Source organism: Crinia signifera, chromosome 4 (assembly GCF_055691185.1).
Source record: "Crinia signifera chromosome 4, ASM5569118v1, whole genome shotgun sequence".
Taxonomy (NCBI): Eukaryota; Metazoa; Chordata; class Amphibia; order Anura; family Myobatrachidae; genus Crinia; species Crinia signifera.
This window is the reverse complement of record NC_139220.1, coordinates 225,824,748-225,852,656: the sequence shown is the minus strand read 5'-3', so window position 1 is coordinate 225,852,656 and position 27,909 is coordinate 225,824,748. Positions and strand designations below refer to the sequence as shown.

At 40.8% G+C, this 27,909-nt stretch overlaps 1 protein-coding gene across 4 annotated transcripts in view; it reads right to left on the bottom strand.

Annotated features, from left to right (window-relative positions):
* Nucleotides 1-27,909, bottom strand: part of WDR72 (WD repeat domain 72) — a 311,593-nt gene that overhangs the window by 4,765 nt on the left and 278,919 nt on the right. For all 4 annotated transcript variants that reach the window (XM_083183882.1, XM_083183885.1, XM_083183884.1 and 1 more), the window contains one exon: nt 5,779-5,874. In XM_083183882.1, coding sequence (XP_083040008.1) covers nt 5,779-5,874 — 96 coding nt within the window. The remainder of the gene's footprint in view (nt 1-5,778; nt 5,875-27,909) is intronic.

The window sequence follows — 27,909 nt, the reverse complement described above, 5'->3', positions numbered from 1 at the left end:
TAAAATAGTGCTCCTTATACATGTAATGCCATACAGTACTGTCCCTTATTCATGTTATACCAGAGAATTACCCCTAATACATATTATGCCACAGTAGCACTCTTATAAATGTGATAACACACAGTAGACCCCTGTATTCATGTAACACCACAGTAGTATACCTTATACACGTTATGCCACACAGTATTAGTGTCATTTACATTTAATAATAGTGCCTATTATGTGATGCCCCACTAAGGAGTACACAGATTCCAGGAGCTGTATCTTTCACAAATGAGAGGAAACCGGCAGAGAGTCTGGTTTAGACCTGCTGCTCCTGTTGCACCCAATGGGCTGAGTAAATGTAAAAACAAGGCAGAGCACATGATGCTTCCCAGTCACATACAACCTTTATCAAATATAATACACCCTGTATGCTCCCCGACTACCTGCTGGCTGCTTGCTAGTTGGTTTGCTGCCTTCCAACTGCCGGGGCAGCACTATACAAAGGGGCTGCAGAGCAGAAATTCTTTCCCACTTCTCACCAGAAGCTTCAGCAACTCCCCCACAGATCCTCCCTCCCTCCGGTTATAAAAGAGGACAAGAAGGTGAAGGATGACCTGCCTGTCGGATCCAATCAGCATCTGCTGTCATGGTAACAGGCTGCTGGTTGGCTGAGAGAAAGCCATTCTGAGCCAACTAGCAGTCTATTGACATGGCAGTAGCTGTTGATTTGATCTGATAGCAGCCAGCTTTCCTGAAAGAAACACTGCGATCCAATGTTGGGATCTTAGTGTTTTGCCTTGTTATTGGATCCAAACTCAGAGTACTTCTGAGTTCAGGTAGGTTTGGGTGGGTTTTCATGTAAACTGAACCAATCACCTCTTTCTGTGGGTTAAAGTCTCAGCACTTTAGTTTTTGGGGCCTGGAGCTTGTGCTCCACCAAAACCACCCGCGGTACTCCCCTGTAAATACTGTATACTGTGTACAGTCTGTGGGCCAGATTCTCTAAGCTTCAAAAGTGATAAAATGGAGAGTGATAAACAGCCAGCCAATCAGCTCCTGTCTGAGATTTTTCAAACACAGTCTGTGACATGTCAGGCAGGAGCTGATTGGCTGGCTGTTTATCACTCTCCATTTTATCACCTTTGAAGCTTAGAGAATCTGTATCTCCAATATTTCACTTTCAAATTACAGTCACTGCATCCTTTTAGGCAACATTACATCTATGCTATGATGTATTCCTCTTAACTTGTGTGTGTGTGTATTCTTTGTTGTATTTACTGCTTATCATAGTCCTGTCTTTATTCCTATTTAATTCTAAGGCTTTGTGTAGAATTCTTTAGTCATTTATTTATGAGGGTCAACTCTGGTCAAACGCCACACAATGTAAGTACAGACTGAAAATGTACATTGTGTCTGGTGTATAGACATTTTTTTTTCTTTTGACTCTTAAATTACAAATGTAAGCACACAATTACATGATCAAACCTGTTTCGCCCACCCTCCTATTGGAAGTGTCTTAATTTCTTATCACAGAATTGCATCCACACAGGAGTCAATAAATAATTCATATTACTGGCTCTTTGTTGTGTGTCCCTGAACTGCACACAGAGCTCAGAGGCTGACAGCTGTGTCAGGACAAGCACCAAAGATCTGACATGACAAGTGACTAACAAGTTTCTTTCCCTCTATAGCGAATGAAGACAATGACATAACATACAAAATCCAAATTCCGCCCCAAAAAATGATACAGTTTCTTTGTCATCACCTAAAAGTGTTTGTGTCTGCTTATTTCCAACCCGTAACCTCTGGTCATTTTCCGTGCTGCCCACCTCCTTTATTCTCCTCACTAGCCTGGCCATTTACGCCTGTCCACGGATCAATATGAACAATTCTTAGAGAAATACGATGTCTCCATGGCAACCAAGCCACAAATTCTTAGTGGAAGGCACTGAGACCAGTTTTCAATTCTCCAGAGGTTTTTCGACTTATAAGGAACAGTGTTTGGAAATTCAGGGATGGACACACAGGGAAGAATGAGCAATTCATTGTTTACTGCCAATATAATGATACCATATATGAAGAATCCTATTCTCAATCTGGAACTATGTCATCAATTCTATTGAAAGACCAATATCATCTGTAGTGAGATCGTGCTGTATGTTTTATTCCTTTTTAAACATAAGCATTCATAAAATTTTGTATTCACTGTACAATAGACTTTAGGAGCAAATTTAAAATCCATTAAATAATGTATTATGGTAAAGATTTTGATGTATATCTGCTAGTTAAAGGTGATTGCTGCCTGTATTTATAAACTAGTAGTGGCTCAGACTTGGATCACCCTGCTGATTGTGGTGTTCTTGTGTTCCTGATCTAGAATCATTGATCCTTTTAATAAACAAACCACCAGTACACACAGGACATTAAATGAAAACCCCAGATCAAAACTTTGGAATGTGGTACCTGCAATGTTCATGGCCAGTTGAATACAGTTGAGAGCAATACATAACAACAATATATACAACCAGTGGTGCAGATAGGGGGGTACAAATTAACTAGGCCTGCTCTCTTAGGAGGGGTCTGCTTGTCTCCCCCCTCTCGTCTTACCTATCAACCAGCAGCACTGCAGCCTCTCTTCCCAGCACCGGACATGCTGCTGTTACTGGACTGCTGTGGGTCCAGAGAGGCTGCTGCCACTGAATGCAGTCGTTTTCTCTGCGTTCAGGGGGAGGGGTGAGCTACGGCACTATATATTAATATAATTGCCATTCTATTTATTCTTATAATTTAGTTTCAAAGTAACAACATATTGCATCAAGATAGAGATACAAAGACATACAAAGAAGTGAAACAAAAAATAAGCCTGTCTGGGGTGCTGGGTTCAATTGATACATAAAGTGGCTGAAAAACAATTGATGATGGAGGTGGAGAATATTGATGTATGACAGAAGTATTATAAACCTAGGGATTTGGTCCCCGGTATACATGTCATGGCTGACAGAGAACAAGGAAACTTGTTCCCAATAAATATAGTGGTGGCAGCTGATGCCACCATAAACACAGTAAAAATCACTAAAGGTACAGCAAAGATGACAGCAGTAATAATAGGGGATACGGTCACTAGGTCTGCAAGCATTAGGTCGACACCACTAGGTCGAAATGCATGAAGGTTGACTTGACTGGAGGCCGACATGCAGGAAGGTTGACATGCAGGAAGGTCGACATGGGTTAGGTCAACAGGGTCATTAGGTCGACACAAGCATTAGGTCGACATGGGGAAGGTCGACAGTCAAAAGGTCGACAAGGGATTTTCACTTTTTTTTTAAGCCGTCATGTACCATGGTGGGAGAATAAAAGAGTGTGCCGAGCGTATCGAGGCATCGTGCCCAAAGCATGGCAAGCGCAGCGGGGCTAAATTTCAGTTTCAATGTCGACATTCGGGACAAAAAAAATGTCAAAACCCCATGTAGACCTTTTGACTGCTGACCTTCTCCATGTCGACCTAATGCTTGTGTCAACCGAATGACCCTGTTGACCTAACCCATGTTGACCTTCAGTCATGTCGACCTTCATGCATATCGACCTAGTGGTGTCGACCTAATGCTTGTCGACTTAGTTCATGTCTATCCAATTATTCATACCCCATAAAAGTTGAATTCAATGGGTTTAGCAGCTTTACATACTATAGAATGGAAAAGATATTCAGAAGATCTATGAAACAGCCCTAATTATGGTTTCAGTACACTCCTTGGTAATACTCTATAACAGGGGTGTCCAAACTTTTTGCGACGAGGGCCAGATTCGGTGAAGTGTAAATGTGTGGGGGCCGACCATTCAGCCTGACATTCTTTGAATCATTAATCACATCAGAATAGTCCCCCAGCCTGCCCCCATTCACTGTATTTCCCATAGCCTGCCCCCATTTACTGTATGTCCCCCAGCCTGCCCCTCCTTCACTGTATGTCCCCTATTCACTGTATGTTCCCCACTCTGCACCCATTCACTCTGTCCCCCAGCCTGCCCCCCTTCTCTTAATGTCCATCAGTGCCTACATTCATTGTATGTCCCCAAGCCTGACCCTCCTTCACTGTATGACCCCCTTTCACTATGTACCCCACTCTGCCTCCATTCACTGTATGTCCCCAAGCCTGACCCTCCTTCACTGTATGTCCCCCACTCTGCCCCCTCCCTTCTTTGTATGTTTTCCAGCCCCTTGTGTGAGCCAGAGGAAGGAGAGGCAAAGCAGGCACTGCAAGGACAGGAGATGCTTGGGCCCCCATTGCTGCCCTCCTCTGCTCTGCATGTTATGGGAGCAAGCTTCCCCCTTGCTGCACCCCCTCCCCACACACTGCTGTCACTGTGATTGTGGAGTAGGGTGATATACGATTGCAGCAGCAGGGGTAGGACGCCAAACACATCTGACTGGTTATGGATGAGTGACAGTTTGTCAGTTTTCCAGCATTTCCAAGCAAATGGTCAACTGTCATTTGCTCTCATCCATAACCATGTTTTTGTTCCAACCAGACAGATCTGTAGATCAATCTGCGTGTGTATGGCCACCTTAAAGGCGCGCTCGCCGGGGCCCCACCTTTAGTGTCCTGTGCTGTGCTTCTCACATCTGATGCTCTGCCCGCTTCCAGCTGGAGGCTGCGGGCCACTTGAAATGACTGCACGGGCCGCAATTGGCCCCCGGGCCTGACTTTGGACATGCCTGCTCTATAACTTGTCACTGCCTTCACAAAATGTAACTGTTTCTTGTTTATGACAAGATGTTTAGATAAAAGCTATGGCACACAGCTGATTTCATCAACTGCAGTCCACATACTACACACACTGCAAGCATGCACTGTAATGCGAGATACTGTAAAAGGTATATTTCATATTAAATATGTATGAAGTGATTGTGTATGACTGGTAGTGTCTCACACTGTAGCTGAACCATGGTTCTACCTGTGTTAGTGATATAATATAGCAAATATGTTGCACAAGACCATGCAATTGGTGGGACCATAAGTGTGGGACCATAAGAGCATCATCAAAATCTGAAACAACCTAGAACACATACAGTAACACATACAGTACCAGGCTGCACTAGAACTGGAAATGTAAGCTATGTCTTGTTGCGGACAGATCATTAGACTACTGACAACTGTGCTCTGGCAATGCTGCTACACCACTTTTATATATATGCTTGCGAGATTTAAAGTGAAATTAAACCAACCAACACATTATAACTAAATTGCTGTCACATAGTATTATTCCACAAATGATTATTTTGCTAATCCAATGGAGAAATACAAACACAATCATCTGCAAAGTACAATATTTAACATCATCATTTTAAAAAAAAAATTATTACCTACTCGTTAAAATAAAAAAAGGTAAAATCAGATATGACAAGCAATCTGTATTGGGCTTGCTTCAAATTAATTAAGGTTATGTAAGAACTAGTTTTCCGGTGTCAGCCTCTGTAAAATCAGCTCCTTATTTAGCCATTCTGATACCAAGTGTTCGTTCAGAGGTTGGGTCTTTCACATATATTTAAAAAATGCTTCAGTCTAAAACTAATTATAATGAAGTGATAGTGTCAGCTCTCTGTAGTCATAAAGCCTTTGGCCAATCTGAGACGTGAATTCTTGATGAAAGAGCAAAATGAAACATCTCTGCATTACTTGACCCCTAGAGGTGCTAATTAATTTGCTGCAACAGCTGCTAAAAAAGGTATTATACGTCTGTTGCATTTTATGAGCGGTGATAACTGATGGAGTATTTAGTCCAAATGGAATATCTTACCTGGACTATCGGTGTCCTCCAATACACTCTTCTCTTGAATGGATTCGGGCTCTCTGAAGTTTACAGCCTTCTCACTTTTTGACAAGTTCTCAGGTGCTATAAATGTATTACAAGTACAATTATACGTGACAGCAAAACCAAAAACATTAACAATATTACACAATAAACTATTCATACTCATGTACTTGCTAATTACAAATGGTAATTACATTTTGTAAGATTTTGTAAAAAAGAATTTATATATATATATACAGTATATATAAAAAATTATTATTATTTATTTATTATCAGTTTCTTATATGTCTTGCATTACTTGCCTGAAGAAGGGGATAAACGCGCACACTGGCATTATGTCGCACACTGGCATTATTTCTGAGTTATTGAACCCAACTGGTACCGCTCCATGGATATGGTTTGCATACCTTTATGGAATAGGAGGGTGCTGGCGTATTGGAACTATATATATATATATATATATATATATATATATATATATATATATATATATATATATATATATATATGCTGCTGTGTGTATATATATATATATATATATGAGGGTGACCCTTAGGTGAGCTTGAGAGTTGTAGCAGCAGCTCTATAGGCCCCCCTGTTAGTGGAGGATGCAAAGAAAATATGAAAAAATAAGTTATAGAGCGTGCTAAATCAGTACCACCACCTTTCACAATAACACCTCATTTCAAATAGAGGGAAAGAAAGGTCTCCAACGTGGACAATTTTTTCACATTTATTATATAAAAATGTTTATGAAGAGCATAATTGTCTTCTTAAAAATGTAAAACAAAGCATACAATGAAAGATTTTCGTTTCCTTCCCATTGATCACGTCCCCCCCTTAAGAAGAGGGGGTGACAGAGGTACCCTTTTGTTACAAAGAGAAAGCTTTTGGATTCACCAGCTTGACTGTATCTCGCCTAAAGGACTAAATGAGGAGCATTCCTTTCACTGCTTTCTATGAAATTTATTCAGATGCTTTTATTTTTTTGCACATTTTCTATTGTATATTCATGACTTGGATTGACCATGCAAGATGTACTGAATTGTATGTTGCTTATGTTTTGGCTAAAGTTTGTGCCGGCATTGTCTGCCTGTCATACAAGTAGTGGGAGCCAACACAGTGTGCCACAAGGTGATTATGTATTTTTGAGCGGGACCTCAGTGGTATCGGATTACAAGTCCAGATCCACTTTGCTATTGTCCGCTGCTCTTAATATGAGTGACGCTGCAATAGGTGATGGGGTCGATTCTGAGTAGTTTCAGTCCGTGCTCTCTCCCCGCAGCAGACATCGCTCCTTGTTTTGTTATGACAGTCTCCATGCCAACGCGCGTCTGTAACGGGGGCAGTTCCCTACCAGACGTTAGCGTACATGTGATGACGTCACTGCGGTGAGCCCAATGCGGAAGCTAGAGACGAGTGCAGTGAACAGCGTCTGCTGTAATCCTGCACGGCGCCGGCTCCACGCTATCAGAGGCACACCTGATCTCACAATGGCTTACACTGACGTGCTCCCGCGCTTGAAATTCAGGTAGGCAGGTGTTGGCATTTTCTTGGCTAATTATGTATGGCATATATACTGGGTCAGCCAGACAGTTCATTCATGCTCCTGAGGACGGTGAGAGACTACCGAAACGGCCGTCGGGCATGAATGAACTGCCTTGAGGATTTCCATGATGTAACAACCTGTCGATTTGAATACCTTATCATTGGATGTATCGTTTGTATTCCATGGATTCCTTTTGTCATTTTTGGACTTCACCTACATAAAAATTGCATTTAAAACGCTTTCTGGATGTGCTGGCTTCAATTCTTCCAATCTACCATTCATCTACGTGGCCACAGCACTTCAACGCTGAAAATCTAAAGGTGTGCAGCTCTGTCCTTTCTTCACTATTACCAATTTATGCATGATTGCACCCTGTCTTAAAGAGACATTGTATATACATTTTTTCATTTTTTTCATTTTCTTTATTTTTTTATCTTTTTTGACTTATTTCTATACATTGTTTGGCATTGTCAATCACGCTTTGTGGAAAGTATGGACACTTCAAGTTCTTTATCTGAGGCTCTATCTAGTACCAAGAGGTTCGATAGTAAAGATGAAGCACGTATATTGTTTACAGATACAGACTCCCTTGCTTTTGATGTGGATACACCTACTGAGATTTATTCGGATTTGCTTAAGTTGAAGAGGAGAAAGGTTGAATTGACTTTGCATGGTTTAACTTTGTCTCAATATTTCAAAGATAAGATGATTCCGCGTGGTTTCCGGATACGCAACCAGCCAACTATAGGGAGGACCAACTTGTTATTTTGTAAACAATGGTGCCAAATACTAAACGAATGTTCTTTTCAGTTAATACTCTTGGTGATAGAACAGGTTAATGCAGATTTAGAACTGTTAGATCAAGAAATAGCTGCTTATGATAGTAATGGTATTGAACAACTTAAAACAGATCCAGCTGGCGATTTACTTGTTAAACTTGATGAATCTGTTAATGCTTTCCGTATGGAACTGCTTGCCTTTAAAAAAAGCAAATATAAAGTAGTCAAAGAGGACTACAAAGAAATGCGTGTGTATGGCTGGGTTCAGGGTAATGAACAAAGAACTAATTGGAGAGAGAATTTTAGGTCCCGTAGAAAACGCACAGGGAGAGGTGAGAAGGATTTTTCTGACATTGATCCGCACACTTCTGCGAGTGATTCGGATCAATCCCAGAATCGGGTTTTTCCAAAGGGCAGCATGACCAGATCAAAATACAAAGCAAATCCAGAAGAAGGCCTTGCAGGAGGGGTGGAGTCAAGAGAAAGAGAGGGAAAACAGACAGGTCGCAGGTACAACAAGAAAGGGAACAAGTGATCTTTAACTTATCTGACTACAGTCCCAATAGTGACGAAATTGATGTCTTGAACAAGGGGCTTTCTTTTGTCAAGACATACAAGCAACGTCCTTTTGATTTCGAAATAGAACTGTATCGTTTCCAACGATTGTTAAAATTAAAAGACTTCTTTGCCAGGAATCCTAAACCTGACATACAGACTAGTCAATTTAAACCTCGTAGTACTTTTGAGCCCCCTTGTCTGAATCCTTCTATCGACATATTTATGAAACTGGTTAAAAGGGATACTTTAAACTTTATGCAACACCAAAAAATCTCCTATTCCAATTTAACTGCCAAACAGAACCTTGCCCTTACCAGTCTTAAACAAAATACGGCTATAACCATTCGCCCCGCCGATAAGGGGGGTGGAGTGGTTATACTCAATAGACAGGATTACGTGGCTGAAGTATGCAGACAGTTATCAGATACTACTTGTTACAAAGTCTTGACTTATGACCCCACATATCCTTACAAAAAAGAAATCGATGCCATCATTAAATTAGGATTGGGCAATCATTGGTTAGATGAGGCCACTGCGGCTTTTCTAACACAATCTCACCCCCGCACCCCGATTTTATATATTTTGCCTAAAATACATAAAGCATTGACCAAACCTCCAGGTCGACCGATTGTGTCGTCATGCGGCTCAATCTGTCAACCGCTCTCCCAATACATAGACTTCTGTCTCCAGCCTATAGTACAAAACACCGCATACTATCTACAAGATACGACAGACTTTATTCTAAAATTAAAAAATCTGGGTACACTACCCCCCAATGCGTTACTGGTAACGCTCGACGTGTCAAGTTTGTACACTAATATAGTACACAGAGAGGGAATAGATGCAGTCAGGGGCTTGGTCTCCTCCAGTCCACACTATACAGGTCCTAATGTGAATTTTCTTATGTTACTGATTGAAATTGTTTTAACCAAAAATTATTTTCTTTTTGAAAATTCTTTTTATTTGCAATTACAGGGCACGGCGATGGGGTCCAATATGGCCCCATCGTATGCCAACCTGTTCATGCATATGTATGAAAATCAGTATATCATGTCCAATTCCATTTTTTCTTCAAGTATATTTTTTTATGTTAGATATATTGACGACCTGTTTATGGTGTGGACTGGGGGCGCCCAGCTACTGACTGAGTTCATTGATTACTTAAATGCTCTGCCCACTACCATTCGTTTCACCATGGCATTTAGTGAGGTGCAGATTAGCTTTTTGGATGTGAATGTGGTTGTTTCTAATGGCACCATCCTCACCAGGGTGTACCGAAAGCCCACTGACAAAAATACGTTGTTGGCAGCTGACAGTTTTCATCCCATGCCGCTTAAACATGGATTACCACTATCTCAATTACTGAGAGTGAGGCGTATGACTTCTAATGATGGAGAACTGTCAGCTGCTCTGACAACGATGGGCAAGAAATTCACGGATAGGGGGTATCCACAACATGAAATTGATGATGCCATTTCACATTGCTTGGCTTTACCCCAAACGCAAGCATTGACTCCTACTAGTAAGAATAGTGATCTAAACAGATTAACTTTCATTAGTACATATTCTATAGCTTCCAAAAAGATTCGTGAGGTAATATTACAGCATTGGCACATTCTACAGTTGGATAACATCATGGGACAATATTGTCAAAATACTCCCATGTTCTGTTATAAAAGAAGTAAAAATGTTAAGGATGTTATAGCCAAATCCAACTTGTTACCTATTCAGACACGTACTTGGTTAACTCCTAAAAATGGAAGCTTTAAATGTACTAAATGTATAAATTGTCAATTCCTGATTGTAACTGAGTCCTTCCTTGATCCACGTTCTAGAGTATCTTATCCAATCAGATACCATCTAGACTGTGACAGTCGCTATGTAGTATACGCCATTATCTGTACATGTAATAAAATCTATATTGGTAAAACTATTCGGACACTAAAAGAGAGGATAGCTATGCACCGCTCATCTCTAAAAAAGGCTCTCACAATCATTGATGCCACCACTCCACCTGTGGCAAAGCATTTTTTTGAGCAAAAGCATACAATGAAAGATTTTCGTTTCCTTCCCATTGATCACGTCCCCCCCTTAAGAAGAGGGGGTGACAGAGGTACCCTTTTGTTACAAAGAGAAAGCTTTTGGATTCACCAGCTTGACTGTATCTCGCCTAAAGGACTAAATGAGGAGCATTCCTTTCACTGCTTTCTATGAAATTTATTCAGATGCTTTTATTTTTTTGCACATTTTCTATTGTATATTCATGACTTGGATTGACCATGCAAGATGTACTGAATTGTATGTTGCTTATGTTTTGGCTAAAGTTTGTGCCGGCATTGTCTGCCTGTCATACAAGTAGTGGGAGCCAACACAGTGTGCCACAAGGTGATTATGTATTTTTGAGCGGGACCTCAGTGGTATCGGATTACAAGTCCAGATCCACTTTGCTATTGTCCGCTGCTCTTAATATGAGTGACGCTGCAATAGGTGATGGGGTCGATTCTGAGTAGTTTCAGTCCGTGCTCTCTCCCCGCAGCAGACATCGCTCCTTGTTTTGTTATGACAGTCTCCATGCCAACGCGCGTCTGTAACGGGGGCAGTTCCCTACCAGACGTTAGCGTACATGTGATGACGTCACTGCGGTGAGCCCAATGCGGAAGCTAGAGACGAGTGCAGTGAACAGCGTCTGCTGTAATCCTGCACGGCGCCGGCTCCACGCTATCAGAGGCACACCTGATCTCACAATGGCTTACACTGACGTGCTCCCGCGCTTGAAATTCAGGTAGGCAGGTGTTGGCATTTTCTTGGCTAATTATGTATGGCATATATACTGGGTCAGCCAGACAGTTCATTCATGCTCCTGAGGACGGTGAGAGACTACCGAAACGGCCGTCGGGCATGAATGAACTGCCTTGAGGATTTCCATGATGTAACAACCTGTCGATTTGAATACCTTATCATTGGATGTATCGTTTGTATTCCATGGATTCCTTTTGTCATTTTTGGACTTCACCTACATAAAAATTGCATTTAAAACGCTTTCTGGATGTGCTGGCTTCAATTCTTCCAATCTACCATTCATCTACGTGGCCACAGCACTTCAACGCTGAAAATCTAAAGGTGTGCAGCTCTGTCCTTTCTTCACTATTACCAATTTATGCATGATTGCACCCTGTCTTAAAGAGACATTGTATATACATTTTTTCATTTTTTTCATTTTCTTTATTTTTTTATCTTTTTTGACTTATTTCTATACATTGTTTGGCATTGTCAATCACGCTTTGTGGAAAGTATGGACACTTCAAGTTCTTTATCTGAGGCTCTATCTAGTACCAAGAGGTTCGATAGTAAAGATGAAGCACGTATATTGTTTACAGATACAGACTCCCTTGCTTTTGATGTGGATACACCTACTGAGATTTATTCGGATTTGCTTAAGTTGAAGAGGAGAAAGGTTGAATTGACTTTGCATGGTTTAACTTTGTCTCAATATTTCAAAGATAAGATGATTCCGCGTGGTTTCCGGATACGCAACCAGCCAACTATAGGGAGGACCAACTTGTTATTTTGTAAACAATGGTGCCAAATACTAAACGAATGTTCTTTTCAGTTAATACTCTTGGTGATAGAACAGGTTAATGCAGATTTAGAACTGTTAGATCAAGAAATAGCTGCTTATGATAGTAATGGTATTGAACAACTTAAAACAGATCCAGCTGGCGATTTACTTGTTAAACTTGATGAATCTGTTAATGCTTTCCGTATGGAACTGCTTGCCTTTAAAAAAAGCAAATATAAAGTAGTCAAAGAGGACTACAAAGAAATGCGTGTGTATGGCTGGGTTCAGGGTAATGAACAAAGAACTAATTGGAGAGAGAATTTTAGGTCCCGTAGAAAACGCACAGGGAGAGGTGAGAAGGATTTTTCTGACATTGATCCGCACACTTCTGCGAGTGATTCGGATCAATCCCAGAATCGGGTTTTTCCAAAGGGCAGCATGACCAGATCAAAATACAAAGCAAATCCAGAAGAAGGCCTTGCAGGAGGGGTGGAGTCAAGAGAAAGAGAGGGAAAACAGACAGGTCGCAGGTACAACAAGAAAGGGAACAAGTGATCTTTAACTTATCTGACTACAGTCCCAATAGTGACGAAATTGATGTCTTGAACAAGGGGCTTTCTTTTGTCAAGACATACAAGCAACGTCCTTTTGATTTCGAAATAGAACTGTATCGTTTCCAACGATTGTTAAAATTAAAAGACTTCTTTGCCAGGAATCCTAAACCTGACATACAGACTAGTTAATTTAAACCTCGTAGTACTTTTGAGCCCCCTTGTCTGAATCCTTCTATCGACATATTTATGAAACTGGTTAAAAGGGATACTTTAAACTTTATGCAACACCAAAAAATCTCCTATTCCAATTTAACTGCCAAACAGAACCTTGCCCTTACCAGTCTTAAACAAAATACGGCTATAACCATTCGCCCCGCCGATAAGGGGGGTGGAGTGGTTATACTCAATAGACAGGATTACGTGGCTGAAGTATGCAGACAGTTATCAGATACTACTTGTTACAAAGTCTTGACTTATGACCCCACATATCCTTACAAAAAAGAAATCGATGCCATCATTAAATTAGGATTGGGCAATCATTGGTTAGATGAGGCCACTGCGGCTTTTCTAACACAATCTCACCCCCGCACCCCGATTTTATATATTTTGCCTAAAATACATAAAGCATTGACCAAACCTCCAGGTCGACCGATTGTGTCGTCATGCGGCTCAATCTGTCAACCGCTCTCCCAATACATAGACTTCTGTCTCCAGCCTATAGTACAAAACACCGCATACTATCTACAAGATACGACAGACTTTATTCTAAAATTAAAAAATCTGGGTACACTACCCCCCAATGCGTTACTGGTAACGCTCGACGTGTCAAGTTTGTACACTAATATAGTACACAGAGAGGGAATAGATGCAGTCAGGGGCTTGGTCTCCTCCAGTCCACACTATACAGGTCCTAATGTGAATTTTCTTATGTTACTGATTGAAATTGTTTTAACCAAAAATTATTTTCTTTTTGAAAATTCTTTTTATTTGCAATTACAGGGCACGGCGATGGGGTCCAATATGGCCCCATCGTATGCCAACCTGTTCATGCATATGTATGAAAATCAGTATATCATGTCCAATTCCATTTTTTCTTCAAGTATATTTTTTTATGTTAGATATATTGACGACCTGTTTATGGTGTGGACTGGGGGCGCCCAGCTACTGACTGAGTTCATTGATTACTTAAATGCTCTGCCCACTACCATTCGTTTCACCATGGCATTTAGTGAGGTGCAGATTAGCTTTTTGGATGTGAATGTGGTTGTTTCTAATGGCACCATCCTCACCAGGGTGTACCGAAAGCCCACTGACAAAAATACGTTGTTGGCAGCTGACAGTTTTCATCCCATGCCGCTTAAACATGGATTACCACTATCTCAATTACTGAGAGTGAGGCGTATCACTTCTAATGATGGAGAACTGTCAGCTGCTCTGACAACGATGGGCAAGAAATTCACGGATAGGGGGTATCCACAACATGAAATTGATGATGCCATTTCACATTGCTTGGCTTTACCCCAAACGCAAGCATTGACTCCTACTAGTAAGAATAGTGATCTAAACAGATTAACTTTCATTAGTACATATTCTATAGCTTCCAAAAAGATTCGTGAGGTAATATTACAGCATTGGCACATTCTACAGTTGGATAACATCATGGGACAATATTGTCAAAATACTCCCATGTTCTGTTATAAAAGAAGTAAAAATGTTAAGGATGTTATAGCCAAATCCGACTTGTTACCTATTCAGACACGTACTTGGTTAACTCCTAAAAATGGAAGCTTTAAATGTACTAAATGTATAAATTGTCAATTCCTGATTGTAACTGAGTCCTTCCTTGATCCACGTTCTAGAGTATCTTATCCAATCAGATACCATCTAGACTGTGACAGTCGCTATGTAGTATACGCCATTATCTGTACATGTAATAAAATCTATATTGGTAAAACTATTCGGACACTAAAAGAGAGGATAGCTATGCACCGCTCATCTCTAAAAAAGGCTCTCACAATCATTGATGCCACCACTCCACCTGTGGCAAAGCATTTTTTTGAGCAAAAGCATACAATGAAAGATTTTCGTTTCCTTCCCATTGATCACGTCCCCCCCTTAAGAAGAGGGGGTGACAGAGGTACCCTTTTGTTACAAAGAGAAAGCTTTTGGATTCACCAGCTTGACTGTATCTCGCCTAAAGGACTAAATGAGGAACATTCCTTTCACTGCTTTCTATGAAATTTATTCAGATGCTTTTATTTTTTTGCACATTTTCTATTGTATATTCATGACTTGGATTGACCATGCAAGATGTACTGAATTGTATGTTGCTTATGTTTTGGCTAAAGTTTGTGCCGGCATTGTCTGCCTGTCATACAAGTAGTGGGAGCCAACACAGTGTGCCACAAGGTGATTATGTATTTTTGAGCGGGACCTCAGTGGTATCGGATTACAAGTCCAGATCCACTTTGCTATTGTCCGCTGCTCTTAATATGAGTGACGCTGCAATAGGTGATGGGGTCGATTCTGAGTAGTTTCAGTCCGTGCTCTCTCCCCGCAGCAGACATCGCTCCTTGTTTTGTTATGACAGTCTCCATGCCAACGCGCGTCTGTAACGGGGGCAGTTCCCTACCAGACGTTAGCGTACATGTGATGACGTCACTGCGGTGAGCCCAATGCGGAAGCTAGAGACGAGTGCAGTGAACAGCGTCTGCTGTAATCCTGCACGGCGCCGGCTCCACGCTATCAGAGGCACACCTGATCTCACAATGGCTTACACTGACGTGCTCCCGCGCTTGAAATTCAGGTAGGCAGGTGTTGGCATTTTCTTGGCTAATTATGTATGGCATATATACTGGGTCAGCCAGACAGTTCATTCATGCTCCTGAGGACGGTGAGAGACTACCGAAACGGCCGTCGGGCATGAATGAACTGCCTTGAGGATTTCCATGATGTAACAACCTGTCGATTTGAATACCTTATCATTGGATGTATCGTTTGTATTCCATGGATTCCTTTTGTCATTTTTGGACTTCACCTACATAAAAATTGCATTTAAAACGCTTTCTGGATGTGCTGGCTTCAATTCTTCCAATCTACCATTCATCTACGTGGCCACAGCACTTCAACGCTGAAAATCTAAAGGTGTGCAGCTCTGTCCTTTCTTCACTATTACCAATTTATGCATGATTGCACCCTGTCTTAAAGAGACATTGTATATACATTTTTTCATTTTTTTCATTTTCTTTATTTTTTTATCTTTTTTGACTTATTTCTATACATTGTTTGGCATTGTCAATCACGCTTTGTGGAAAGTATGGACACTTCAAGTTCTTTATCTGAGGCTCTATCTAGTACCAAGAGGTTCGATAGTAAAGATGAAGCACGTATATTGTTTACAGATACAGACTCCCTTGCTTTTGATGTGGATACACCTACTGAGATTTATTCGGATTTGCTTAAGTTGAAGAGGAGAAAGGTTGAATTGACTTTGCATGGTTTAACTTTGTCTCAATATTTCAAAGATAAGATGATTCCGCGTGGTTTCCGGATACGCAACCAGCCAACTATAGGGAGGACCAACTTGTTATTTTGTAAACAATGGTGCCAAATACTAAACGAATGTTCTTTTCAGTTAATACTCTTGGTGATAGAACAGGTTAATGCAGATTTAGAACTGTTAGATCAAGAAATAGCTGCTTATGATAGTAATGGTATTGAACAACTTAAAACAGATCCAGCTGGCGATTTACTTGTTAAACTTGATGAATCTGTTAATGCTTTCCGTATGGAACTGCTTGCCTTTAAAAAAAGCAAATATAAAGTAGTCAAAGAGGACTACAAAGAAATGCGTGTGTATGGCTGGGTTCAGGGTAATGAACAAAGAACTAATTGGAGAGAGAATTTTAGGTCCCGTAGAAAACGCACAGGGAGAGGTGAGAAGGATTTTTCTGACATTGATCCGCACACTTCTGCGAGTGATTCGGATCAATCCCAGAATCGGGTTTTTCCAAAGGGCAGCATGACCAGATCAAAATACAAAGCAAATCCAGAAGAAGGCCTTGCAGGAGGGGTGGAGTCAAGAGAAAGAGAGGGAAAACAGACAGGTCGCAGGTACAACAAGAAAGGGAACAAGTGATCTTTAACTTATCTGACTACAGTCCCAATAGTGACGAAATTGATGTCTTGAACAAGGGGCTTTCTTTTGTCAAGACATACAAGCAACGTCCTTTTGATTTCGAAATAGAACTGTATCGTTTCCAACGATTGTTAAAATTAAAAGACTTCTTTGCCAGGAATCCTAAACCTGACATACAGACTAGTCAATTTAAACCTCGTAGTACTTTTGAGCCCCCTTGTCTGAATCCTTCTATCGACATATTTATGAAACTGGTTAAAAGGGATACTTTAAACTTTATGCAACACCAAAAAATCTCCTATTCCAATTTAACTGCCAAACAGAACCTTGCCCTTACCAGTCTTAAACAAAATACGGCTATAACCATTCGCCCCGCCGATAAGGGGGGTGGAGTGGTTATACTCAATAGACAGGATTACGTGGCTGAAGTATGCAGACAGTTATCAGATACTACTTGTTACAAAGTCTTGACTTATGACCCCACATATCCTTACAAAAAAGAAATCGATGCCATCATTAAATTAGGATTGGGCAATCATTGGTTAGATGAGGCCACTGCGGCTTTTCTAACACAATCTCACCCCCGCACCCCGATTTTATATATTTTGCCTAAAATACATAAAGCATTGACCAAACCTCCAGGTCGACCGATTGTGTCGTCATGCGGCTCAATCTGTCAACCGCTCTCCCAATACATAGACTTCTGTCTCCAGCCTATAGTACAAAACACCGCATACTATCTACAAGATACGACAGACTTTATTCTAAAATTAAAAAATCTGGGTACACTACCCCCCAATGCGTTACTGGTAACGCTCGACGTGTCAAGTTTGTACACTAATATAGTACACAGAGAGGGAATAGATGCAGTCAGGGGCTTGGTCTCCTCCAGTCCACACTATACAGGTCCTAATGTGAATTTTCTTATGTTACTGATTGAAATTGTTTTAACCAAAAATTATTTTCTTTTTGAAAATTCTTTTTATTTGCAATTACAGGGCACGGCGATGGGGTCCAATATGGCCCCATCGTATGCCAACCTGTTCATGCATATGTATGAAAATCAGTATATCATGTCCAATTCCATTTTTTCTTCAAGTATATTTTTTTATGTTAGATATATTGACGACCTGTTTATGGTGTGGACTGGGGGCGCCCAGCTACTGACTGAGTTCATTGATTACTTAAATGCTCTGCCCACTACCATTCGTTTCACCATGGCATTTAGTGAGGTGCAGATTAGCTTTTTGGATGTGAATGTGGTTGTTTCTAATGGCACCATCCTCACCAGGGTGTACCGAAAGCCCACTGACAAAAATACGTTGTTGGCAGCTGACAGTTTTCATCCCATGCCGCTTAAACATGGATTACCACTATCTCAATTACTGAGAGTGAGGCGTATCACTTCTAATGATGGAGAACTGTCAGCTGCTCTGACAACGATGGGCAAGAAATTCACGGATAGGGGGTATCCACAACATGAAATTGATGATGCCATTTCACATTGCTTGGCTTTACCCCAAACGCAAGCATTGACTCCTACTAGTAAGAATAGTGATCTAAACAGATTAACTTTCATTAGTACATATTCTATAGCTTCCAAAAAGATTCGTGAGGTAATATTACAGCATTGGCACATTCTACAGTTGGATAACATCATGGGACAATATTGTCAAAATACTCCCATGTTCTGTTATAAAAGAAGTAAAAATGTTAAGGATGTTATAGCCAAATCCGACTTGTTACCTATTCAGACACGTACTTGGTTAACTCCTAAAAATGGAAGCTTTAAATGTACTAAATGTATAAATTGTCAATTCCTGATTGTAACTGAGTCCTTCCTTGATCCACGTTCTAGAGTATCTTATCCAATCAGATACCATCTAGACTGTGACAGTCGCTATGTAGTATACGCCATTATCTGTACATGTAATAAAATCTATATTGGTAAAACTATTCGGACACTAAAAGAGAGGATAGCTATGCACCGCTCATCTCTAAAAAAGGCTCTCACAATCATTGATGCCACCACTCCACCTGTGGCAAAGCATTTTTTTGAGCAAAAGCATACAATGAAAGATTTTCGTTTCCTTCCCATTGATCACGTCCCCCCCTTAAGAAGAGGGGGTGACAGAGGTACCCTTTTGTTACAAAGAGAAAGCTTTTGGATTCACCAGCTTGACTGTATCTCGCCTAAAGGACTAAATGAGGAGCATTCCTTTCACTGCTTTCTATGAAATTTATTCAGATGCTTTTATTTTTTTGCACATTTTCTATTGTATATTCATGACTTGGATTGACCATGCAAGATGTACTGAATTGTATGTTGCTTATGTTTTGGCTAAAGTTTGTGCCGGCATTGTCTGCCTGTCATACAAGTAGTGGGAGCCAACACAGTGTGCCACAAGGTGATTATGTATTTTTGAGCGGGACCTCAGTGGTATCGGATTACAAGTCCAGATCCACTTTGCTATTGTCCGCTGCTCTTAATATGAGTGACGCTGCAATAGGTGATGGGGTCGATTCTGAGTAGTTTCAGTCCGTGCTCTCTCCCCGCAGCAGACATCGCTCCTTGTTTTGTTATGACAGTCTCCATGCCAACGCGCGTCTGTAACGGGGGCAGTTCCCTACCAGACGTTAGCGTACATGTGATGACGTCACTGCGGTGAGCCCAATGCGGAAGCTAGAGACGAGTGCAGTGAACAGCGTCTGCTGTAATCCTGCACGGCGCCGGCTCCACGCTATCAGAGGCACACCTGATCTCACAATGGCTTACACTGACGTGCTCCCGCGCTTGAAATTCAGGTAGGCAGGTGTTGGCATTTTCTTGGCTAATTATGTATGGCATATATACTGGGTCAGCCAGACAGTTCATTCATGCTCCTGAGGACGGTGAGAGACTACCGAAACGGCCGTCGGGCATGAATGAACTGCCTTGAGGATTTCCATGATGTAACAACCTGTCGATTTGAATACCTTATCATTGGATGTATCGTTTGTATTCCATGGATTCCTTTTGTCATTTTTGGACTTCACCTACATAAAAATTGCATTTAAAACGCTTTCTGGATGTGCTGGCTTCAATTCTTCCAATCTACCATTCATCTACGTGGCCACAGCACTTCAACGCTGAAAATCTAAAGGTGTGCAGCTCTGTCCTTTCTTCACTATTACCAATTTATGCATGATTGCACCCTGTCTTAAAGAGACATTGTATATACATTTTTTCATTTTTTTCATTTTCTTTATTTTTTTATCTTTTTTGACTTATTTCTATACATTGTTTGGCATTGTCAATCACGCTTTGTGGAAAGTATGGACACTTCAAGTTCTTTATCTGAGGCTCTATCTAGTACCAAGAGGTTCGATAGTAAAGATGAAGCACGTATATTGTTTACAGATACAGACTCCCTTGCTTTTGATGTGGATACACCTACTGAGATTTATTCGGATTTGCTTAAGTTGAAGAGGAGAAAGGTTGAATTGACTTTGCATGGTTTAACTTTGTCTCAATATTTCAAAGATAAGATGATTCCGCGTGGTTTCCGGATACGCAACCAGCCAACTATAGGGAGGACCAACTTGTTATTTTGTAAACAATGGTGCCAAATACTAAACGAATGTTCTTTTCAGTTAATACTCTTGGTGATAGAACAGGTTAATGCAGATTTAGAACTGTTAGATCAAGAAATAGCTGCTTATGATAGTAATGGTATTGAACAACTTAAAACAGATCCAGCTGGCGATTTACTTGTTAAACTTGATGAATCTGTTAATGCTTTCCGTATGGAACTGCTTGCCTTTAAAAAAAGCAAATATAAAGTAGTCAAAGAGGACTACAAAGAAATGCGTGTGTATGGCTGGGTTCAGGGTAATGAACAAAGAACTAATTGGAGAGAGAATTTTAGGTCCCGTAGAAAACGCACAGGGAGAGGTGAGAAGGATTTTTCTGACATTGATCCGCACACTTCTGCGAGTGATTCGGATCAATCCCAGAATCGGGTTTTTCCAAAGGGCAGCATGACCAGATCAAAATACAAAGCAAATCCAGAAGAAGGCCTTGCAGGAGGGGTGGAGTCAAGAGAAAGAGAGGGAAAACAGACAGGTCGCAGGTACAACAAGAAAGGGAACAAGTGATCTTTAACTTATCTGACTACAGTCCCAATAGTGACGAAATTGATGTCTTGAACAAGGGGCTTTCTTTTGTCAAGACATACAAGCAACGTCCTTTTGATTTCGAAATAGAACTGTATCGTTTCCAACGATTGTTAAAATTAAAAGACTTCTTTGCCAGGAATCCTAAACCTGACATACAGACTAGTTAATTTAAACCTCGTAGTACTTTTGAGCCCCCTTGTCTGAATCCTTCTATCGACATATTTATGAAACTGGTTAAAAGGGATACTTTAAACTTTATGCAACACCAAAAAATCTCCTATTCCAATTTAACTGCCAAACAGAACCTTGCCCTTACCAGTCTTAAACAAAATACGGCTATAACCATTCGCCCCGCCGATAAGGGGGGTGGAGTGGTTATACTCAATAGACAGGATTACGTGGCTGAAGTATGCAGACAGTTATCAGATACTACTTGTTACAAAGTCTTGACTTATGACCCCACATATCCTTACAAAAAAGAAATCGATGCCATCATTAAATTAGGATTGGGCAATCATTGGTTAGATGAGGCCACTGCGGCTTTTCTAACACAATCTCACCCCCGCACCCCGATTTTATATATTTTGCCTAAAATACATAAAGCATTGACCAAACCTCCAGGTCGACCGATTGTGTCGTCATGCGGCTCAATCTGTCAACCGCTCTCCCAATACATAGACTTCTGTCTCCAGCCTATAGTACAAAACACCGCATACTATCTACAAGATACGACAGACTTTATTCTAAAATTAAAAAATCTGGGTACACTACCCCCCAATGCGTTACTGGTAACGCTCGACGTGTCAAGTTTGTACACTAATATAGTACACAGAGAGGGAATAGATGCAGTCAGGGGCTTGGTCTCCTCCAGTCCACACTATACAGGTCCTAATGTGAATTTTCTTATGTTACTGATTGAAATTGTTTTAACCAAAAATTATTTTCTTTTTGAAAATTCTTTTTATTTGCAATTACAGGGCACGGCGATGGGGTCCAATATGGCCCCATCGTATGCCAACCTGTTCATGCATATGTATGAAAATCAGTATATCATGTCCAATTCCATTTTTTCTTCAAGTATATTTTTTTATGTTAGATATATTGACGACCTGTTTATGGTGTGGACTGGGGGCGCCCAGCTACTGACTGAGTTCATTGATTACTTAAATGCTCTGCCCACTACCATTCGTTTCACCATGGCATTTAGTGAGGTGCAGATTAGCTTTTTGGATGTGAATGTGGTTGTTTCTAATGGCACCATCCTCACCAGGGTGTACCGAAAGCCCACTGACAAAAATACGTTGTTGGCAGCTGACAGTTTTCATCCCATGCCGCTTAAACATGGATTACCACTATCTCAATTACTGAGAGTGAGGCGTATCACTTCTAATGATGGAGAACTGTCAGCTGCTCTGACAACGATGGGCAAGAAATTCACGGATAGGGGGTATCCACAACATGAAATTGATGATGCCATTTCACATTGCTTGGCTTTACCCCAAACGCAAGCATTGACTCCTACTAGTAAGAATAGTGATCTAAACAGATTAACTTTCATTAGTACATATTCTATAGCTTCCAAAAAGATTCGTGAGGTAATATTACAGCATTGGCACATTCTACAGTTGGATAACATCATGGGACAATATTGTCAAAATACTCCCATGTTCTGTTATAAAAGAAGTAAAAATGTTAAGGATGTTATAGCCAAATCCGACTTGTTACCTATTCAGACACGTACTTGGTTAACTCCTAAAAATGGAAGCTTTAAATGTACTAAATGTATAAATTGTCAATTCCTGATTGTAACTGAGTCCTTCCTTGATCCACGTTCTAGAGTATCTTATCCAATCAGATACCATCTAGACTGTGACAGTCGCTATGTAGTATACGCCATTATCTGTACATGTAATAAAATCTATATTGGTAAAACTATTCGGACACTAAAAGAGAGGATAGCTATGCACCGCTCATCTCTAAAAAAGGCTCTCACAATCATTGATGCCACCACTCCACCTGTGGCAAAGCATTTTTTTGAGCAAAAGCATACAATGAAAGATTTTCGTTTCCTTCCCATTGATCACGTCCCCCCCTTAAGAAGAGGGGGTGACAGAGGTACCCTTTTGTTACAAAGAGAAAGCTTTTGGATTCACCAGCTTGACTGTATCTCGCCTAAAGGACTAAATGAGGAACATTCCTTTCACTGCTTTCTATGAAATTTATTCAGATGCTTTTATTTTTTTGCACATTTTCTATTGTATATTCATGACTTGGATTGACCATGCAAGATGTACTGAATTGTATGTTGCTTATGTTTTGGCTAAAGTTTGTGCCGGCATTGTCTGCCTGTCATACAAGTAGTGGGAGCCAACACAGTGTGCCACAAGGTGATTATGTATTTTTGAGCGGGACCTCAGTGGTATCGGATTACAAGTCCAGATCCACTTTGCTATTGTCCGCTGCTCTTAATATGAGTGACGCTGCAATAGGTGATGGGGTCGATTCTGAGTAGTTTCAGTCCGTGCTCTCTCCCCGCAGCAGACATCGCTCCTTGTTTTGTTATGACAGTCTCCATGCCAACGCGCGTCTGTAACGGGGGCAGTTCCCTACCAGACGTTAGCGTACATGTGATGACGTCACTGCGGTGAGCCCAATGCGGAAGCTAGAGACGAGTGCAGTGAACAGCGTCTGCTGTAATCCTGCACGGCGCCGGCTCCACGCTATCAGAGGCACACCTGATCTCACAATGGCTTACACTGACGTGCTCCCGCGCTTGAAATTCAGGTAGGCAGGTGTTGGCATTTTCTTGGCTAATTATGTATGGCATATATACTGGGTCAGCCAGACAGTTCATTCATGCTCCTGAGGACGGTGAGAGACTACCGAAACGGCCGTCGGGCATGAATGAACTGCCTTGAGGATTTCCATGATGTAACAACCTGTCGATTTGAATACCTTATCATTGGATGTATCGTTTGTATTCCATGGATTCCTTTTGTCATTTTTGGACTTCACCTACATAAAAATTGCATTTAAAACGCTTTCTGGATGTGCTGGCTTCAATTCTTCCAATCTACCATTCATCTACGTGGCCACAGCACTTCAACGCTGAAAATCTAAAGGTGTGCAGCTCTGTCCTTTCTTCACTATTACCAATTTATGCATGATTGCACCCTGTCTTAAAGAGACATTGTATATACATTTTTTCATTTTTTTCATTTTCTTTATTTTTTTATCTTTTTTGACTTATTTCTATACATTGTTTGGCATTGTCAATCACGCTTTGTGGAAAGTATGGACACTTCAAGTTCTTTATCTGAGGCTCTATCTAGTACCAAGAGGTTCGATAGTAAAGATGAAGCACGTATATTGTTTACAGATACAGACTCCCTTGCTTTTGATGTGGATACACCTACTGAGATTTATTCGGATTTGCTTAAGTTGAAGAGGAGAAAGGTTGAATTGACTTTGCATGGTTTAACTTTGTCTCAATATTTCAAAGATAAGATGATTCCGCGTGGTTTCCGGATACGCAACCAGCCAACTATAGGGAGGACCAACTTGTTATTTTGTAAACAATGGTGCCAAATACTAAACGAATGTTCTTTTCAGTTAATACTCTTGGTGATAGAACAGGTTAATGCAGATTTAGAACTGTTAGATCAAGAAATAGCTGCTTATGATAGTAATGGTATTGAACAACTTAAAACAGATCCAGCTGGCGATTTACTTGTTAAACTTGATGAATCTGTTAATGCTTTCCGTATGGAACTGCTTGCCTTTAAAAAAAGCAAATATAAAGTAGTCAAAGAGGACTACAAAGAAATGCGTGTGTATGGCTGGGTTCAGGGTAATGAACAAAGAACTAATTGGAGAGAGAATTTTAGGTCCCGTAGAAAACGCACAGGGAGAGGTGAGAAGGATTTTTCTGACATTGATCCGCACACTTCTGCGAGTGATTCGGATCAATCCCAGAATCGGGTTTTTCCAAAGGGCAGCATGACCAGATCAAAATACAAAGCAAATCCAGAAGAAGGCCTTGCAGGAGGGGTGGAGTCAAGAGAAAGAGAGGGAAAACAGACAGGTCGCAGGTACAACAAGAAAGGGAACAAGTGATCTTTAACTTATCTGACTACAGTCCCAATAGTGACGAAATTGATGTCTTGAACAAGGGGCTTTCTTTTGTCAAGACATACAAGCAACGTCCTTTTGATTTCGAAATAGAACTGTATCGTTTCCAACGATTGTTAAAATTAAAAGACTTCTTTGCCAGGAATCCTAAACCTGACATACAGACTAGTCAATTTAAACCTCGTAGTACTTTTGAGCCCCCTTGTCTGAATCCTTCTATCGACATATTTATGAAACTGGTTAAAAGGGATACTTTAAACTTTATGCAACACCAAAAAATCTCCTATTCCAATTTAACTGCCAAACAGAACCTTGCCCTTACCAGTCTTAAACAAAATACGGCTATAACCATTCGCCCCGCCGATAAGGGGGGTGGAGTGGTTATACTCAATAGACAGGATTACGTGGCTGAAGTATGCAGACAGTTATCAGATACTACTTGTTACAAAGTCTTGACTTATGACCCCACATATCCTTACAAAAAAGAAATCGATGCCATCATTAAATTAGGATTGGGCAATCATTGGTTAGATGAGGCCACTGCGGCTTTTCTAACACAATCTCACCCCCGCACCCCGATTTTATATATTTTGCCTAAAATACATAAAGCATTGACCAAACCTCCAGGTCGACCGATTGTGTCGTCATGCGGCTCAATCTGTCAACCGCTCTCCCAATACATAGACTTCTGTCTCCAGCCTATAGTACAAAACACCGCATACTATCTACAAGATACGACAGACTTTATTCTAAAATTAAAAAATCTGGGTACACTACCCCCCAATGCGTTACTGGTAACGCTCGACGTGTCAAGTTTGTACACTAATATAGTACACAGAGAGGGAATAGATGCAGTCAGGGGCTTGGTCTCCTCCAGTCCACACTATACAGGTCCTAATGTGAATTTTCTTATGTTACTGATTGAAATTGTTTTAACCAAAAATTATTTTCTTTTTGAAAATTCTTTTTATTTGCAATTACAGGGCACGGCGATGGGGTCCAATATGGCCCCATCGTATGCCAACCTGTTCATGCATATGTATGAAAATCAGTATATCATGTCCAATTCCATTTTTTCTTCAAGTATATTTTTTTATGTTAGATATATTGACGACCTGTTTATGGTGTGGACTGGGGGCGCCCAGCTACTGACTGAGTTCATTGATTACTTAAATGCTCTGCCCACTACCATTCGTTTCACCATGGCATTTAGTGAGGTGCAGATTAGCTTTTTGGATGTGAATGTGGTTGTTTCTAATGGCACCATCCTCACCAGGGTGTACCGAAAGCCCACTGACAAAAATACGTTGTTGGCAGCTGACAGTTTTCATCCCATGCCGCTTAAACATGGATTACCACTATCTCAATTACTGAGAGTGAGGCGTATCACTTCTAATGATGGAGAACTGTCAGCTGCTCTGACAACGATGGGCAAGAAATTCACGGATAGGGGGTATCCACAACATGAAATTGATGATGCCATTTCACATTGCTTGGCTTTACCCCAAACGCAAGCATTGACTCCTACTAGTAAGAATAGTGATCTAAACAGATTAACTTTCATTAGTACATATTCTATAGCTTCCAAAAAGATTCGTGAGGTAATATTACAGCATTGGCACATTCTACAGTTGGATAACATCATGGGACAATATTGTCAAAATACTCCCATGTTCTGTTATAAAAGAAGTAAAAATGTTAAGGATGTTATAGCCAAATCCGACTTGTTACCTATTCAGACACGTACTTGGTTAACTCCTAAAAATGGAAGCTTTAAATGTACTAAATGTATAAATTGTCAATTCCTGATTGTAACTGAGTCCTTCCTTGATCCACGTTCTAGAGTATCTTATCCAATCAGATACCATCTAGACTGTGACAGTCGCTATGTAGTATACGCCATTATCTGTACATGTAATAAAATCTATATTGGTAAAACTATTCGGACACTAAAAGAGAGGATAGCTATGCACCGCTCATCTCTAAAAAAGGCTCTCACAATCATTGATGCCACCACTCCACCTGTGGCAAAGCATTTTTTTGAGCAAAAGCATACAATGAAAGATTTTCGTTTCCTTCCCATTGATCACGTCCCCCCCTTAAGAAGAGGGGGTGACAGAGGTACCCTTTTGTTACAAAGAGAAAGCTTTTGGATTCACCAGCTTGACTGTATCTCGCCTAAAGGACTAAATGAGGAGCATTCCTTTCACTGCTTTCTATGAAATTTATTCAGATGCTTTTATTTTTTTGCACATTTTCTATTGTATATTCATGACTTGGATTGACCATGCAAGATGTACTGAATTGTATGTTGCTTATGTTTTGGCTAAAGTTTGTGCCGGCATTGTCTGCCTGTCATACAAGTAGTGGGAGCCAACACAGTGTGCCACAAGGTGATTATGTATTTTTGAGCGGGACCTCAGTGGTATCGGATTACAAGTCCAGATCCACTTTGCTATTGTCCGCTGCTCTTAATATGAGTGACGCTGCAATAGGTGATGGGGTCGATTCTGAGTAGTTTCAGTCCGTGCTCTCTCCCCGCAGCAGACATCGCTCCTTGTTTTGTTATGACAGTCTCCATGCCAACGCGCGTCTGTAACGGGGGCAGTTCCCTACCAGACGTTAGCGTACATGTGATGACGTCACTGCGGTGAGCCCAATGCGGAAGCTAGAGACGAGTGCAGTGAACA